The 14,212-nt window shown below is 37.7% G+C and overlaps 1 protein-coding gene across 1 annotated transcript in view; it reads right to left on the minus strand.

Moving 5' to 3' along the window:
- Positions 1 to 12,777, minus strand: part of VPS11 (Vacuolar protein sorting-associated protein 11) — a gene marked incomplete at its 3' end in the record, with an annotated part of 50,403 nt that extends 37,626 nt beyond the window's left edge. Inside the window, exons 1-7 of the mRNA XM_035731193.2 lie at positions 12,742 to 12,777; positions 10,630 to 10,704; positions 8,066 to 8,239; positions 6,337 to 6,384; positions 5,716 to 5,787; positions 4,233 to 4,330; positions 3,693 to 3,912 (exon numbers count right to left, since the gene is read on the minus strand). Coding sequence (XP_035588286.1) covers positions 3,693 to 3,912; positions 4,233 to 4,330; positions 5,716 to 5,787; positions 6,337 to 6,384; positions 8,066 to 8,239; positions 10,630 to 10,704; positions 12,742 to 12,750 — 696 coding nt within the window. The 5' untranslated portion in view covers positions 12,751 to 12,777. The remainder of the gene's footprint in view (positions 1 to 3,692; positions 3,913 to 4,232; positions 4,331 to 5,715; positions 5,788 to 6,336; positions 6,385 to 8,065; positions 8,240 to 10,629; positions 10,705 to 12,741) is intronic.
- Positions 12,778 to 14,212: the final 1,435 nt, after the last annotated feature.

The following is a 14,212-nucleotide window of genomic DNA, read 5'->3' on the forward strand; positions in this document are numbered from 1 at the left end:
CCTCAAGAAATACCCTTCCACGGTGTGGGCAGCCGGGAAGTGACATCAGCCCTCATACCCGTAACAGCACACGAGACCAAGTTGGTCACATTCAAATCCTTCCTACACCTCCTAATACCTCTCTTATCTCCATGACTAACCCTCCTCACATCTCTTTATCACCTCGCACCGCTAGGGCAAACGATTCGAGTACGCGGAACGTTATTCCTGGTCTCCTGAAACCACGCTCTAAACTACACTTTGGAGCTTTTAACGTCCGAACACTTTGCCAAGTAGGACAACAGGTTTCCTTAGTTAGGACTTTAGAATCCCGCGCCATCGATGTGTGCTGCGTCTCCGAAACGCGCATACAGAATCCGAGTAGCATCATTCATTTGACCTCACCATGCCAAAATAAAGAACCGACTCGATTCACACTTCGTGTATCTGGAAGCCCTGATTCTGCTTCCCGTGGCCTCGCCGGCTTAGGTATAGCATTGAGTCCTAGGGCAAAACTAGCTCTCTTAGAGTGGATCCCAGTAGACAGTCGTTTGTTCGCTGTCTTTAATGCTCAAGTAGGTAAACTAAGCGATAGGGAAAGACACCTAGGTGAATCTTATGGTGTCGTAGCTCAAAGAACAGATAAAGGCGACCGTCTGTTGCAGCTATGCTCAGATAACCGCCTGTTCCTTGCAAATACTAACTTTAAGCATAAGGAAAAACATCTTTTAACATGGCGACCCCCTAATTCGTCCCAACGTTGGACCCAAATAGATCACATCGCTATCAGCCACCGATGGAGGGGCTCGATAGAAGACTGTCGCTCATTCTGGAGCACATGCTTAGATTCAGATCATGCTCTAGTGCGAGCGCGTATTTGCTTGCGTCTTACTGGACGTAGGAAAGACGCTGCAAGGAAACCTCTTAGGGGCCTACTTAATGATAGTCAAGCTAAGAGTATATTTCAGGAACAACTAGGAAAACAGTTAGGCAGCCATGTATGTGATGCCCACCCCGATGCAGCATGGAATGATATCCGAAAAGCTGTGGAAACAGCAGTGATATTTGCTAGTAAGGTAAACCAGAAGGTTAGGGAGCAACACTGGATCTCAGCAGCATCTATCTCACTGATAAATGCTCGGAAACTCATTCCACCTGGCTCTGAACATAATGAAGAGCGGAGTCAGCTTAAGCACAAGCTGAAAAGAAGCCTACGCAATGATCGCGAACAGTGGTGGGTAGGAAATCAAGAGAGATGGAAAAGGCAGCGGCAATAGGTAATAGCAGACAATTGTTCAGACTCGTTAAGGAAACCGGAGTTAGGAACCCGACCGTTAGCGAAACAATCTCAGGGAAAGATGGACATATTATTCATTCTCAATCCAGGAGATTGGATCGATTGGCAGAACACTTTAGGGATCAGTTCAACTGGCCTTCAGCCACACTTCGGTTTCCCACGATCTCTAGTCAACCTGAATGGCAAGTTAATGTAGGTCCTCCGTCCCTTTACGAAGTTGAAAAAGCCATAGGAAATCTGAAACGAGGGAGAGCAGCAGGCCCTGACAGGTTTACTTCTGAGGTTTTTAAGGATGGTGTTCCAGTATTAGCAATGAGATTAACCGAGGTCTTAGGTAGAATTTGGGAACTAGACGTAATCCCATCTGACTGGTCTCAATCACTGATTGTGCCAGTCTATAAGAAAGGACAAAAGTCCTCTTGTGACAATCACAGAGGAATCAGTTTGACTAATATAGTGCCTAAAATATTAGCCTCAATAATACTTCGACGCCTAATCAAAGCTCGTGAAGAGCAGACTAGAGAAAACCAGGCTGGTTTTCGACCTGGACGTGGTTGTATAGACCAGATATTCACACTACGTCAGGTTCTAGAACACAGACACACATTCAGACGCCCCACAATGGTAGTATTTCTCGATCTTAAGGCAGCATTCGACTCTGTTGATCGTGAGGTTCTATGGCAGTGTTTGTCACTGAAAGGAGTACCAAAGAAGTACATTAACCTTGTAGAGGCTCTCTACTCGAACACAACTGGTAGAGTGAGAGCTTATGGCGAACTGTCATCAGAATTGATTACCTCAAGTGGTGTTCGTCAGGGCTGTCCACTCTCCCCATTCCTGTTCAACTTTGTGGTCGACGTACTTTTAGAGATAACACTCTCCTCATCTAAATTTCCAGGGGTTGAACTTCTACTGGGAGGTTCACTTGTTGACTTAGAATATGCTGATGACATAGTTTTATTTGGTGAAGACGCTGACAAAATGCAGAGTCTTCTGACCACTCTAAGCAACAATGCAAGCATGTTCGGGATGCGATTCTCTCCCTCCAAATGCAAAATGTTGCTTCAGGATTGGGTTACATCGACACCCGAACTAATGATAGGGAGTGAAGTAGTTGAGTGTGTCGACCGCTTCACTTATCTTGGAAGTCTCATCAGCCCTTGTGGTCTGGTGTGTGACGAAATCTCAGCACGGATACAGAAGGCTCGACTAGCTTTTGACAACTTGCGTCATTTATGGCGTAGGCGAGATATCCGTCTATCAACCAAAGGACGTGTTTACTGCGCAGCAGTTCGTCCCGTCCTACTTTATGGCAGTGAAACATGGCCGGTAAGAGTAGAGGATATTCGTAGGTTACTAGTATTCGATCATAGGTGTCTTCGAAACATTGCCCGTATATCATGGGACGATCGAGTAAGTAACACAGTTGTTAGGAAACGGGTACTAGGTAAGGACGGCAAATCAATTGATGAAGTAGTGAAACTTCATCAGTTGAGATGGCTGGGACACGTGTTACGTATGCCCAACGGCCGACTACCTCGACGTGCTATGTTCAGTGGTATATGAGTAGGTTGGAGGAAAGCTAGAGGCGGCCAGACCAAAACATGGCACAAGTCCATGAAGTCACTGACAAGTGGACTGAGTCATGTTCGTAGGTGTAGACTACCTGGTTGGGGACGACGAGATGATAGCAACCGATGGTTAGAGACCCTGAATGACATGGCTCAAAATCGTTTGCAATGGCGCAGGTGCATCCACTCTTTGTGTTCTCCCAAATTCTAATCTTCTGAATTCTTCATGTGCCTTTTTTCCTCTTTCCAAATTTATTTCACTGGATTATACTCTTTAAATAACATCTCCAAACCCTAATCTTCCCGATTACTGCTTATACTCTTGCTACCTCTACCACTACGGGATTTGAATCGACAACTGCATCTCTGTGTTAAGGTGGTGTGGCCACTCGAACTGATGTACGTACGTACGAAGTTCTACGTTGTACTGACTGACTGACTGACACCGTCGACGGGTATTTGGCACGTGTGAATCCTGAGTGGATTGATTCAATATTGCCAAATATTAACATGTATTTTAGTGAAGTTGGTCAGAGGCTAGCTATGTATACCTGGCGAGTCTCAAATAGGATGAAACGTGTGTAATGGATCACAGTGCTAACCAATATCCAACTTTAGTGAATTTATGATGTTTAGTTAACACTTAAGCCGATGTAATTATGTTCCCTACCAATCTTATAACGTTTCTTTCTAACTTTCTTACTATGAGGTGTCACAACTTGCACTAATAGACATCCATAATACGAGCTACGTTGTATACAACTGGTTAATAAACCAAACCAATTAAGTGGAAGAAAAAACAAATTTACAACCGACCTGTACAAAACCAATATCCATAAGCCTACCTTATACTTAATTTTCTCTCTTTGACCAAGTACGAAACTCATCAAACTTTGCTCTGAAGCTGCGAAAACAATAGGATCTAAACATTGATTAATATTTGAAAGATCACTATTCGCGCAATTTTGTTGTTTATTTTGTTGATGATAATGATGATTTGGGACGTATAAACCTAACCCAGTGACAGGACATAGAAATTCATAGAGAATAGAACGTTTACATTGCCTAAAAGAAACAAATAAAATATTGGTGAATAGAATATGATGAATGTCAAAAGGTTGAACAAATTATCGATAAGTTATGTTGTTTTATATTGTTAATGTTATTAGAAATCTGTTAATATATTTATAAGTTTTGACTGTCTTTACCGGCTTCGATTGGAAACACTAAAGTTATCAACTCACAAATGTCTACACAGTGGTTTCACAGTAAACTATCTTTGAAAGACTGAAAAAATGAAAATTGTTTCCGAGATTAATTTTTAAGCCAGTATATTTGTCTTAAAACAAACAATATCATCATAAGTTAACTATACAATAACTTACCTTTCACGAGTGATATCTCCTTTGAATAACTGAACTATACCATTCACATGACCCAAAACAATATAATGAAGACCTTCGTCTATAGCCAAACAAGTAACCTTTTGATTGTAGAAATAAGGATACAATATAAGTGTGATGTTGAAACATAAAGATAGAAAAGTAGTAGAATATCAAACTTTATAGTACCAAAGTATTTCTGCAGTCCTATGAAAAATCTGATGCCGGACACAGTAGGTCTCTTCTCTCTGAGCCCCAGCTACTCCATGAGACAAAACTTATTTAAAATATTTTTGGAAGAATTAATTCAATTGTATATTGATTAAATTCAATAATTATTTATTACAAAAAGTATCGACCGAGTAAATGCCACTTAAGCACAAAATTGTAGTGAATAAAACAACCAAAATACATTGAAAATCAATGAACAAAAATGAGTTTAATATGTAAATTTTAAGACTGGTTTTTTCCACAATACATTACCTTTGGCGATTTAGCATTCCCAACAAACTAGTGAAATGCTTATTTACCAAGCGTTTATTGACGAATATAGAATAACGATAACAATCTAGCTAGTAAAGTGTGAGTTGTGGAAGGCTTAACATTATTCGATGATTACTGTTTGGAAGGATCTTTCTAATTCAGTGATGATTATAAGCAATAGTCAACCACATTTCATTAACAGTATGTCAGAACAACGACTTCAATGATACAGTAATGACACTTTGTAACCAGTTGCTCTTTGTCATCGTCTGGTGTCTGAAAATTGACGAACCAGAATAACTAAACGTTTCCGAGATGTTCACTTGTTAGGTGAATTAAGTATATCTAAGTAAGAAATACATATCACCAGATGATCATTTATCATGCCATTTATTAATTCATACATAAATCTAGAATTGATCGCATGGTGAATGAATGTTAGTTTTGATTAAATGGCGGAAATTTTTAGTCCCGTATTGTTAATGACAACATTTAAAATGTATAGAAAGTAAGGAAAAGCGTAACCTGAAGATATAAATCATATGTCATATATGGCTTTAGTTTAGAAGCAACAAATCAAGCTTGATACCTCTTGAAAAAATTTTTTCTACAACCCACCTACACAGGATAATACATTGACGCTTGTAGATAATGTAGTCAAATCACAAAAAAAGTTGATTTCCCATGTTACGTGCAGTCCACGATATTGATGTATATAATACTTTTTTAATAATTCAAAATTACACTCATCATAGGTGTGAAAACGTTTCTTATAAATGTCACTAGTAATAACAGTATAAATGGAGTTTTCGCTTATTGTGCATAAATAATACACAAAAATGAGTCTATGTACAGAGTAGGTCAGCAAACTATACTTTTAACAAGATTTACTAGCTTGGTAAAATGAAAGCAAATGATTTTGGGTAGGCTGAATATCTTCTTGGCTCTCCATAAACATAAAACCACAGTTTATCATTGGGTAGAAACGATCATTTTAACTTACGTAAGCAAGAGGAAGCCCAGAGGGAGTGACCGATGTGACCCGACAACAAAATGGTGTCATTTTATTTGTCCACTAAATTAAAACAAAAAACAATGGAGTTATCGAAAATACGATACTAGTTTCGAAGTATTAAACAAATCACAACTTTAAGAATAAAATCTAGTTTGCTCCTAAATCGAAGAAAAAGATTTTCGTATGGTAATACTCATCAACTGACAAAAATGATGTTTACAGATTAATAACATGTCTACTATATCATTATGAGTGAGCTAATGAAATAATTTGAGTGATAATGAAATATTGGTTTATGAACTCGGCTCTGAAGCATATGCTTGTGTGTGAGGCTGATAAACTAAGCTGTATGTGGAAGGTTTGCACCTTGAAGCCAGAAGCTGAAAGTCGTGCTTCATAAATAAAGCACTGGTTCATCATGGGGATTGGATAATAAAAACAAGAGACATAATACGTGTCTTATCATACACATTTTTTGGACTTGATTCTGAGGTATGTGGCAAAGGTTGTTAGAAATCAGAAAGTACTCCAATGTTATCGTGATTATATTTTCAAAACTACATTATACAGAAACTGTCAACAAAGAAATATGTAAATAAATTAACTTACTTTTGTAAGGTTCCATACTTTTAAATTGATCTCCTTTGTTTTGTCTTCCTGAATAGATGTAAAATACAAAATCCATAAAAGTACGTTAGTATGTTAAGAAAGGTATCCACATATTTTAGATGATAGACACGTTGAAAGCTTATTTCACCGTTAGTAATTATCAAAGATTTAACAGATCAGAATGTCTGGACGCAATCATACACCAATCGTAGATTGTTAAAAGCAATTTACTTTGTTCGACAATGAAGAACGGAGACAGAAAGGTCTTGAGAATATTTGGTATCCGACTTTGCAGTAAAACATATAACCTTTTTCTTCCATTAAACTTCAAAATTTTTACATGGTATTTGGCTACACATAATTGACAGAAAGCCCAGGACCCAAGTTTTATTTCTCCATATTTGAAGATACAAGTACCGGTCAGGTTCCAACTAGTGTCTACGTTATATCCTAGTGAAGATAAATGGCGGTCCGCTTGAGCATCTGGGCTACCTGTTCCTGCCATCTAGATATTTCAACAAGTTATCTATTTTTGTTTGTTTTAATATATCATTATGTTTATTATTCGCATAACCTATTCTGCTGCGTTTCTGAAAAGTGTACAACCTTTCGTTGTCAAAGTTACAAAAAACTCAATAAGAGACAAGGTGGTTGCTGGCAATATACAACGAAAAGAATGCACATTATTCAGATGTTTATTTACTGAACTACTAACATCTAGCTGGCGATCACTCGATATTTATCGCCAGGACTGACCAAGAAGAAAGAAACGGAAACTTGTCGAAATACTTTACGCTGAGAATTCTATATTGTACCAAAGATATAATATTGAATAAAGCTGATAATAATAATAATAATAATTACATTACGAGTAACGTCTGAGACGTATTAATGGACTAATATTATTTATATATTCTTATGGTATAAATATTCAGTAACTAGACTATGTATATCTATATTCCCCTTGTTATAAGCTTTATTTTGATCTAGAGAATATTATTGTATGTTCAGTTTATTGACTACTGCCTCCCACGTTCACAGCCACTTTTTGGCTTTATTGTGTATGAATGTTATTTCTTATTTTATGCAGCGTTGAGGTCTGTTTGTTTGGTATATAAACCCAGTATGTCTGAAATAAATGATTCGCATAGTGGAGGCTGTTATTGGCATTCTGGACTCAGCTGGAAGGGCTAGGCGAGCAACGGACCAATAAGACGCTAGGCTGATCAGACCGGTCGAACGTCATTGGCTTAGTACAGTATAAGAGCGAATAAGTAGTATTTTGATTGGCGAATAGATTACGTGATAACAAGCGGCTCATAAAGTCACAACAGTCTACTTTTAGAATTGGGAGGAAACTTACATATAATTACGTAAGAGATTTGAAAAACTTTAAGACATGTAGATAAAAGAATGAACATTGGGCTTAGGTGGTTATATGGACTACATTCACAGGACTTAACTAACTAACTGATTCAAAAGTATAAGATAAAACGTGAAATAATGGTTGAAGTTTGCTTAACCCGGTAAAATATTTGGTTAAAAACACCACGTCATTGATGATTGCCTTCTGGTACTCAATAAAACATATCGCAGTTTTGAAGACAAAGGTAAGTCTACAAATCACTGAGATAGCGAAACAAATCTTAACAGTGAGAATTAAAAGGGTAGACTTTCATAGGAGCAGTGGAAAAGTAGTATGTAAAACTAGTTTTTCATGAGAACTTACACCAATAGTTATGAGTAAATCATGCTCCTTCATTTGATGCATTAGGTGAACACAGCTGTCGTGAGCTTGAAATGAAGTTATGTGTAAGCCCCGATCTACACGATGTACAAAGCCATAAGAATCCCCAAACCATATGTGACCACGACCATATGCTGTGCAGTTGGTGCTAACGGTCTATCAAGGTATTGAAAAATAATCCATTATTCGCAAAACATGTATTATACGAAATTATGAGTTAAACTAACTGACAATGCTTTCCAATAGCCCTTCAAATAGCTCTATGCCTTACGGAAAGGGGTAAATATTATGCTATACAAAAACGTGTAGCTTTTCTCCTGATAAAGTGCAACACAACCAGTGTCTTTTGATAGTCCTTGTTTAAAAGTTAATTTACAGCTGTTCCTATGACGTAAAGCTGCCATTTCCCTATGAATTAACCAAGCAGTCAAACAAACGTTAACTATAACTGAATACTATGTGGTACAACCCATAGTGCACAAAAAATAGGACAATGAAAATGCTAATTTAATATTTAAAAGGCCTTTAAAATCTAACTCAATGAATTTAGAGACCTTAAGTAGATGTCAAAAATCTAAGTGATAAAACGATGTCACAGGAAAAAAACTTGATTGTTTAGCATACAAAACTCCTTAATTTTGTATGTGTGATAAACTAACATCTGGATATTTCAACTAAAGTAGAAGATGAGATAATAAAGGTCCGTGACTTCATGGCTGTCAATTTTAATATTATTAAATACTTATTAGCTATTTGAATCAAATTGGAAGACAAAAAGTTCTGGGTTCGATTACTATGTGAGGGACTGTAGATACTGCTGCATTTTATACTAGGATGAAACAGCCACCAAGTGATCTCAGGTGTTCCAGCTTAATTAGGTCCATAATTTCAACTCAATTCAACAATCTGAACAACCCCATATTCACAAGGTATTTGTTTTGTATTTTGGACAGTACGGAAAGATATTCCAAGATAAAGGTATTTCATGGAAAAAATTGTGCTTTTCGACCGTAGGTGCTACCTTGAAGTGGTGGTTCAGATTGTCTACCGCGATAACACGATCGAGACATTGGCTAGCATAGTCAGTCCTTTAGGTCCTACCATGCCAGGTAAGTTGGTTGGAGAACGGTAAGACTGAAAGCAGCGACTTACTGTTCAAGGGCGAAGTCTTTCTGCTGGCTGTAGAATGAGACAGCAGCAAGACTTTTTGCCCAAACACCTGTCAGCTGCAACGATACTGCATTTTCACAAATGAAGAGGGGGTCAGGGAAGGTAGACTCTTAAACTATTACACCTCACCTTACCTCGCGGATTCCTGACTTCGTCTTTAAGGCCTCGTGAAGCCTGAAACTCGCACATTACAAACTTTTCACAGAAAGGCCGTGTAACTGGCCTTAGGCAGTTGTAACCCTCGCCATAAGGTTACGCTCCCACGTCACTATGACCACTACTAAGTCAGTTTCTTTTCCAAGCTCATCAAGAAGTGTCGTTCCACAATGTTCAACATTTTACTTCACCCAATTAAACACTTGAAAATGTGTATGCACAGGATAACATGAGTATTCACTAATCGTTTACCAGAGAGGAACTTTAGAATTAACATCATTTTATTTATAAAATAACTATGATTGTTGACATGACTTAAAATCGTTTGCAATGGTGCAGGTGCATTTACTACTTGTTTTCTTTTAGATCCCAAGCTTCCATATCCCTTATAGTTCTACTTATTTTTAAATCATCAATTTATATTTTTCTAGTAGATTATATATTGCATTCCCATTCTTTTCTATTACCACTAATGATGTTGCCACATCTACTACTCTAGGGTTCGCCATCACAATTTCATCTCACAGTGCTGATGGAGTGCTATAATTTGAACCGATATAGACAAAAAAGGGTTCTATGCTGTATATGACAGACGTTTCTCGAGTGTTTAGTTGTATTCATATAAGATAAAGAGTAGGCTGTTGGTGGACAAAATGGAAGAGCATAAGTGTTCGAAACTTCCAATTAGTAGATGGAAGTTTCGTAATGACAATGATTAGAAACAGTAAAATCTATTTCATAATTGAGATTTCCGAACACTTTATGAAGTAGCACAAATCAGTTTTCTAATAAACCACAACACGTGTATAACATTAGCAAACGATATCGTCAAAAAGATCGTCATTGCTAAACTTTCAATGTTTATTCCACAATAACGCAATGAGTTACTTTCCTCGTGTCCTGAAATCTTCCAATCGTTGATTGTTAAGTAGGGTCCTTAAATTTTAGGGGAAACGAAAAACATGCAGTCTAATAACAATGCACAAGTTACTTGTCGGATTTACTGGATCTATGATGCATATGATTCGACCCACTACCATAACTCGATGAGCTATTGAGATACAAATGTTAGAATGCAAACCAATTTTACACCTTCTAAACTTGAGTAACGAAAGAAACCGATTCAGTCATTGAAAAAGAAGCCAAGTGAAATTAACAAGGAAAATTCAATCGGACTGTTTTCAATTACTTGAATATAAAAAAAACACAAAAAAGCTTACTTGCAGCTTAGAAAACAGATTTTCGCCGCCCAGTAAGTCTACTTCTTTTCGATCGAACAAGAGTAGCCGCCGAGACTGACAATGAATGTTAATTTAGAAAAATGAAAGTTGACTAAAAGGAATATGATTAAAAATTAGAGTCGAAATTTTACACTGAGTCTAACACATTAGAACGAAGAGTTTCTGTCCTCACCTAGATTAGCTACCCTAAACAATTATACGGCTATCCATTGATATTTTTAATTATTTTTATTGTAGATTGATCTCTAGGAATAACATTTCCTTAGTCTAATATTTTACAGTTCAAATTCTCACCACAAGAACTACACACGTACTTAAAGTATTCGGATGAAGTAGTTTTGTGTAGTAGAAACGATCCAAAGTGGAAAGTTTCTCAGAGCATTGAGTGGTAATTCGAAAATATTTACGTCCCCTACCGTAACGCTAATTGCTTCTTTAAGATCACTCAGGACTAATACCTTGTATTTCTCAACCATCCAAACGATCAGGCATTGAGCATAGAAAAAAATTGATGTATCAATTCTTTACGTCTTATATATGGAAACGACTTGGGGTGCAATTAGTGAGGATGATGATGACTTCGTTCACGAACTGAAATTAAGAGTGGTAGGCAAGAACTAGATTTTTGGGTAGGACTCTAATTTATGGACGAGCCAATCAGAAGCGTTTAGGGAATTTCAAGGTCACGGCGCTAAGTTCAGTGCGAGATGCTCACATTCGATCGTTTTACAGCAGATTTTAGAGAATAGGTGATCGTTGAGAGACTACAGCAGATGGGACTATTAAGAAGTTCCTGTGTCTGTGACTGCGGCAATTAAATGACCGCAGCACGGTGTGCAGACTGTCGCGATGACATTGTATTTCGTTGTACTATATGTTGGAGAAAAAAATCTGCTCGAACTGGCACTTTTTTTGCCCGGTCACGGCTAAGGCTAAGACAAACCATGATAATCGTTGCAAATTGGACCATAAAGTCTCCAGTAACATTAGCTGCGGCTATACCGATGATTGGAAAGCGTATAGATGCCTCTCGAGACTTGGTTTTGTGCATCATGTGGTGGTGCACAAACGTCATTTCTTTGATCCAACGACGGGGAGTCCATACAAACAACATTGAGGGCATGTGGTCTAGGCTGAAGTATTTTTTAAGACCCTACCACGGCTCCAGAGGACGATTATTATGGAGTCATATGGACGAGTTCTTATACCGCATGCACTATGATTTCAAAACTTCTGAACCTATATCAAACCTCAACAAGTTCTTAAATAATGTAAAAGAAGAATATCCATTGTAAATCATCACTTTTTTATTATATATTTTCACTTCATACTAACTCTCTTCTGATTGGCTAATGTCCTCAAGGTCACTTAAAAATTCGTTCAAAGGTCGTCCATAAAGTAGAGTTTCACCGATTTTTGCATTACTAATCTCTAAAACGATAGGTATATCATGTAATAAAAATCTGGTTGACAAAACATTAATTTTACACTGTACTCATGAAAACCAAAGGATTTTACGGATGCGAAGCTTGAAGGCAATGCAGTGTGGCAAACCTTTCAAAATCAAATATTTTAGCTTTTAGCAGTGATATTCACTGATTCCTACGTGAAACTAGTGTCCTGTAGTCTGTGAACTATATACACGAATATTCAATAGTAAACCAGCGTCTGTGTAGGACAAAAAACTTCAATATGTTGGCTGACCAGTCGAAAAATATTAAGAGTTCATGATGGTTGTTTTGCTATGATCAAAGTTATTACTGAGGTCACTGACAAGAGCTATCAGACTTAAATCAAATTTCAAATTATATTAAGTGAGAAAATCTCGTGCGACCGTGGTGAAGTGGAAGACTGGAAATTCTTAAAAATACATCCGGACGCATACTATCGTATTGCTTTTGTTTGTTGCTTCTGTTGCATTTTTAGTTCCGAAAATCTCTGAACATACGATCATCAGTACATTGAATAATGGGATTAGGGAACACAATGAGCATATATTCACTGCCCAATGTCGTAACATCCTTTTTGGAAAGTCATGCAGTATGATAACAGTTCATCTCCAATGTTATGAAATCTCATAAGCTAACTTACATATGCCATTTACAAATAACTCAAGGTCAATTTTGTGTCGACCACTTCCAGGATGAGCGCGTAATTGAAAGTCTTCAGTCCTCAATTATAATAAGGATAGGAGGTCTATCGACCTTTATTAGTCCTTGCAGTTTGTAATACTTTGGAGGTCCAATCTCATTTTGAATATATTAACATAAGGTGCTGATATTACGTGTTCCGGTAGAGAATTCCAGTAATTCACTACTCGGTGCGAGAAACGGAACTCCAGACGTAAACGATTTGATCTCCGTTTTTGAACTTTCTTCGAATGTCCTCTCAAATGATCAGTCATAGACGGAAATAGAAGATAAGACACGTTAATACCAAGGTCATCGTTCAGTATACGATAAGCCAATATTAGATCACCCCGTACTCTACTGTAAGGTGTCTCAGTCTGTCTTCATAAGATAGGCCGGATAGACCTTGTAGCACCTTAGTACATCGTCGTTGGACTCTGTCCAGCATCTCTGCTTCATACTTGAAAGAAGGAGTCGCTGCTTGAATCCCATATTCTAAACGTGGTCGCAAATAAATCGGGTATAATAATCTAAACATTTCATCATCCCAATACTGGAAAGACCTACGAACAGACCATAATACCCTATAGCTTTTCTCAGCAGCAGCTTTACAGTGACCAGTGGTTTTGAGATCACTGCTTAATATGACTCCTAAATCTCTATAGTTTCTTACTTTGTGTAGCACGAATCCACATATTGTATGGTGATACGATTCATCATAGTTATTTATTTGTATTACTACACTCCTATTAGGATTTACTTCTAATGAACACCTGTCCAACCATGCCACCATTGAGCTAAGATCATTCTGTAATACTATCCTATCCGACATACTATGTATGGGTCTCCAAATCTTTATGTCATCAGCGAAGAGTAGAACGGATGATTTTCCTATAGTTGGTAATTAATTTACATAAAGTAAAAATAGAAGTAGACCGAAGATTGTACCTTGGGGTACTCCACTTTTTACAGGTGCCCACGAGAAGAGAGCCCCATTAACCCCCACCCTTTGTCTCCTGTCATGGAAAAAGTTTTTTATCCAATCTACGACTGTGTTATGGATTCCAAAACGTTCCAGTTTGAATTTAAGACCAGAGTGAGAGACCTTATCGATGGCCCTAATTAGATCTATGGAGATCACATCCACAGAAATATTCTGATCTTTTGCAGCAGCCCAATCTTCTCTTGCAATGAGAAGATTTGTCAAACATGATAGGCCTCTCCGAAAACCATGCTGTTCCCTGGAGAAAAGATTATGCCCTTCAACATAGTTTATACGAGATATTCGCGTGGTTTTTCCATCAGCTTTATAACTGCACTAGGTAAGCTAACGGGTCTGTAGTTACTAACTAAATCCCTAATCCCTGCATTATACACCTGACTTATTATAGCGTCTTTTCAGTCTCTAGGAAGTCTAGACTGCCTCAGTGACA

This window comes from Schistosoma haematobium, chromosome 1 (assembly GCF_000699445.3).
Source record: "Schistosoma haematobium chromosome 1, whole genome shotgun sequence".
Classification (NCBI taxonomy): Eukaryota; Metazoa; Platyhelminthes; class Trematoda; order Strigeidida; family Schistosomatidae; genus Schistosoma; species Schistosoma haematobium.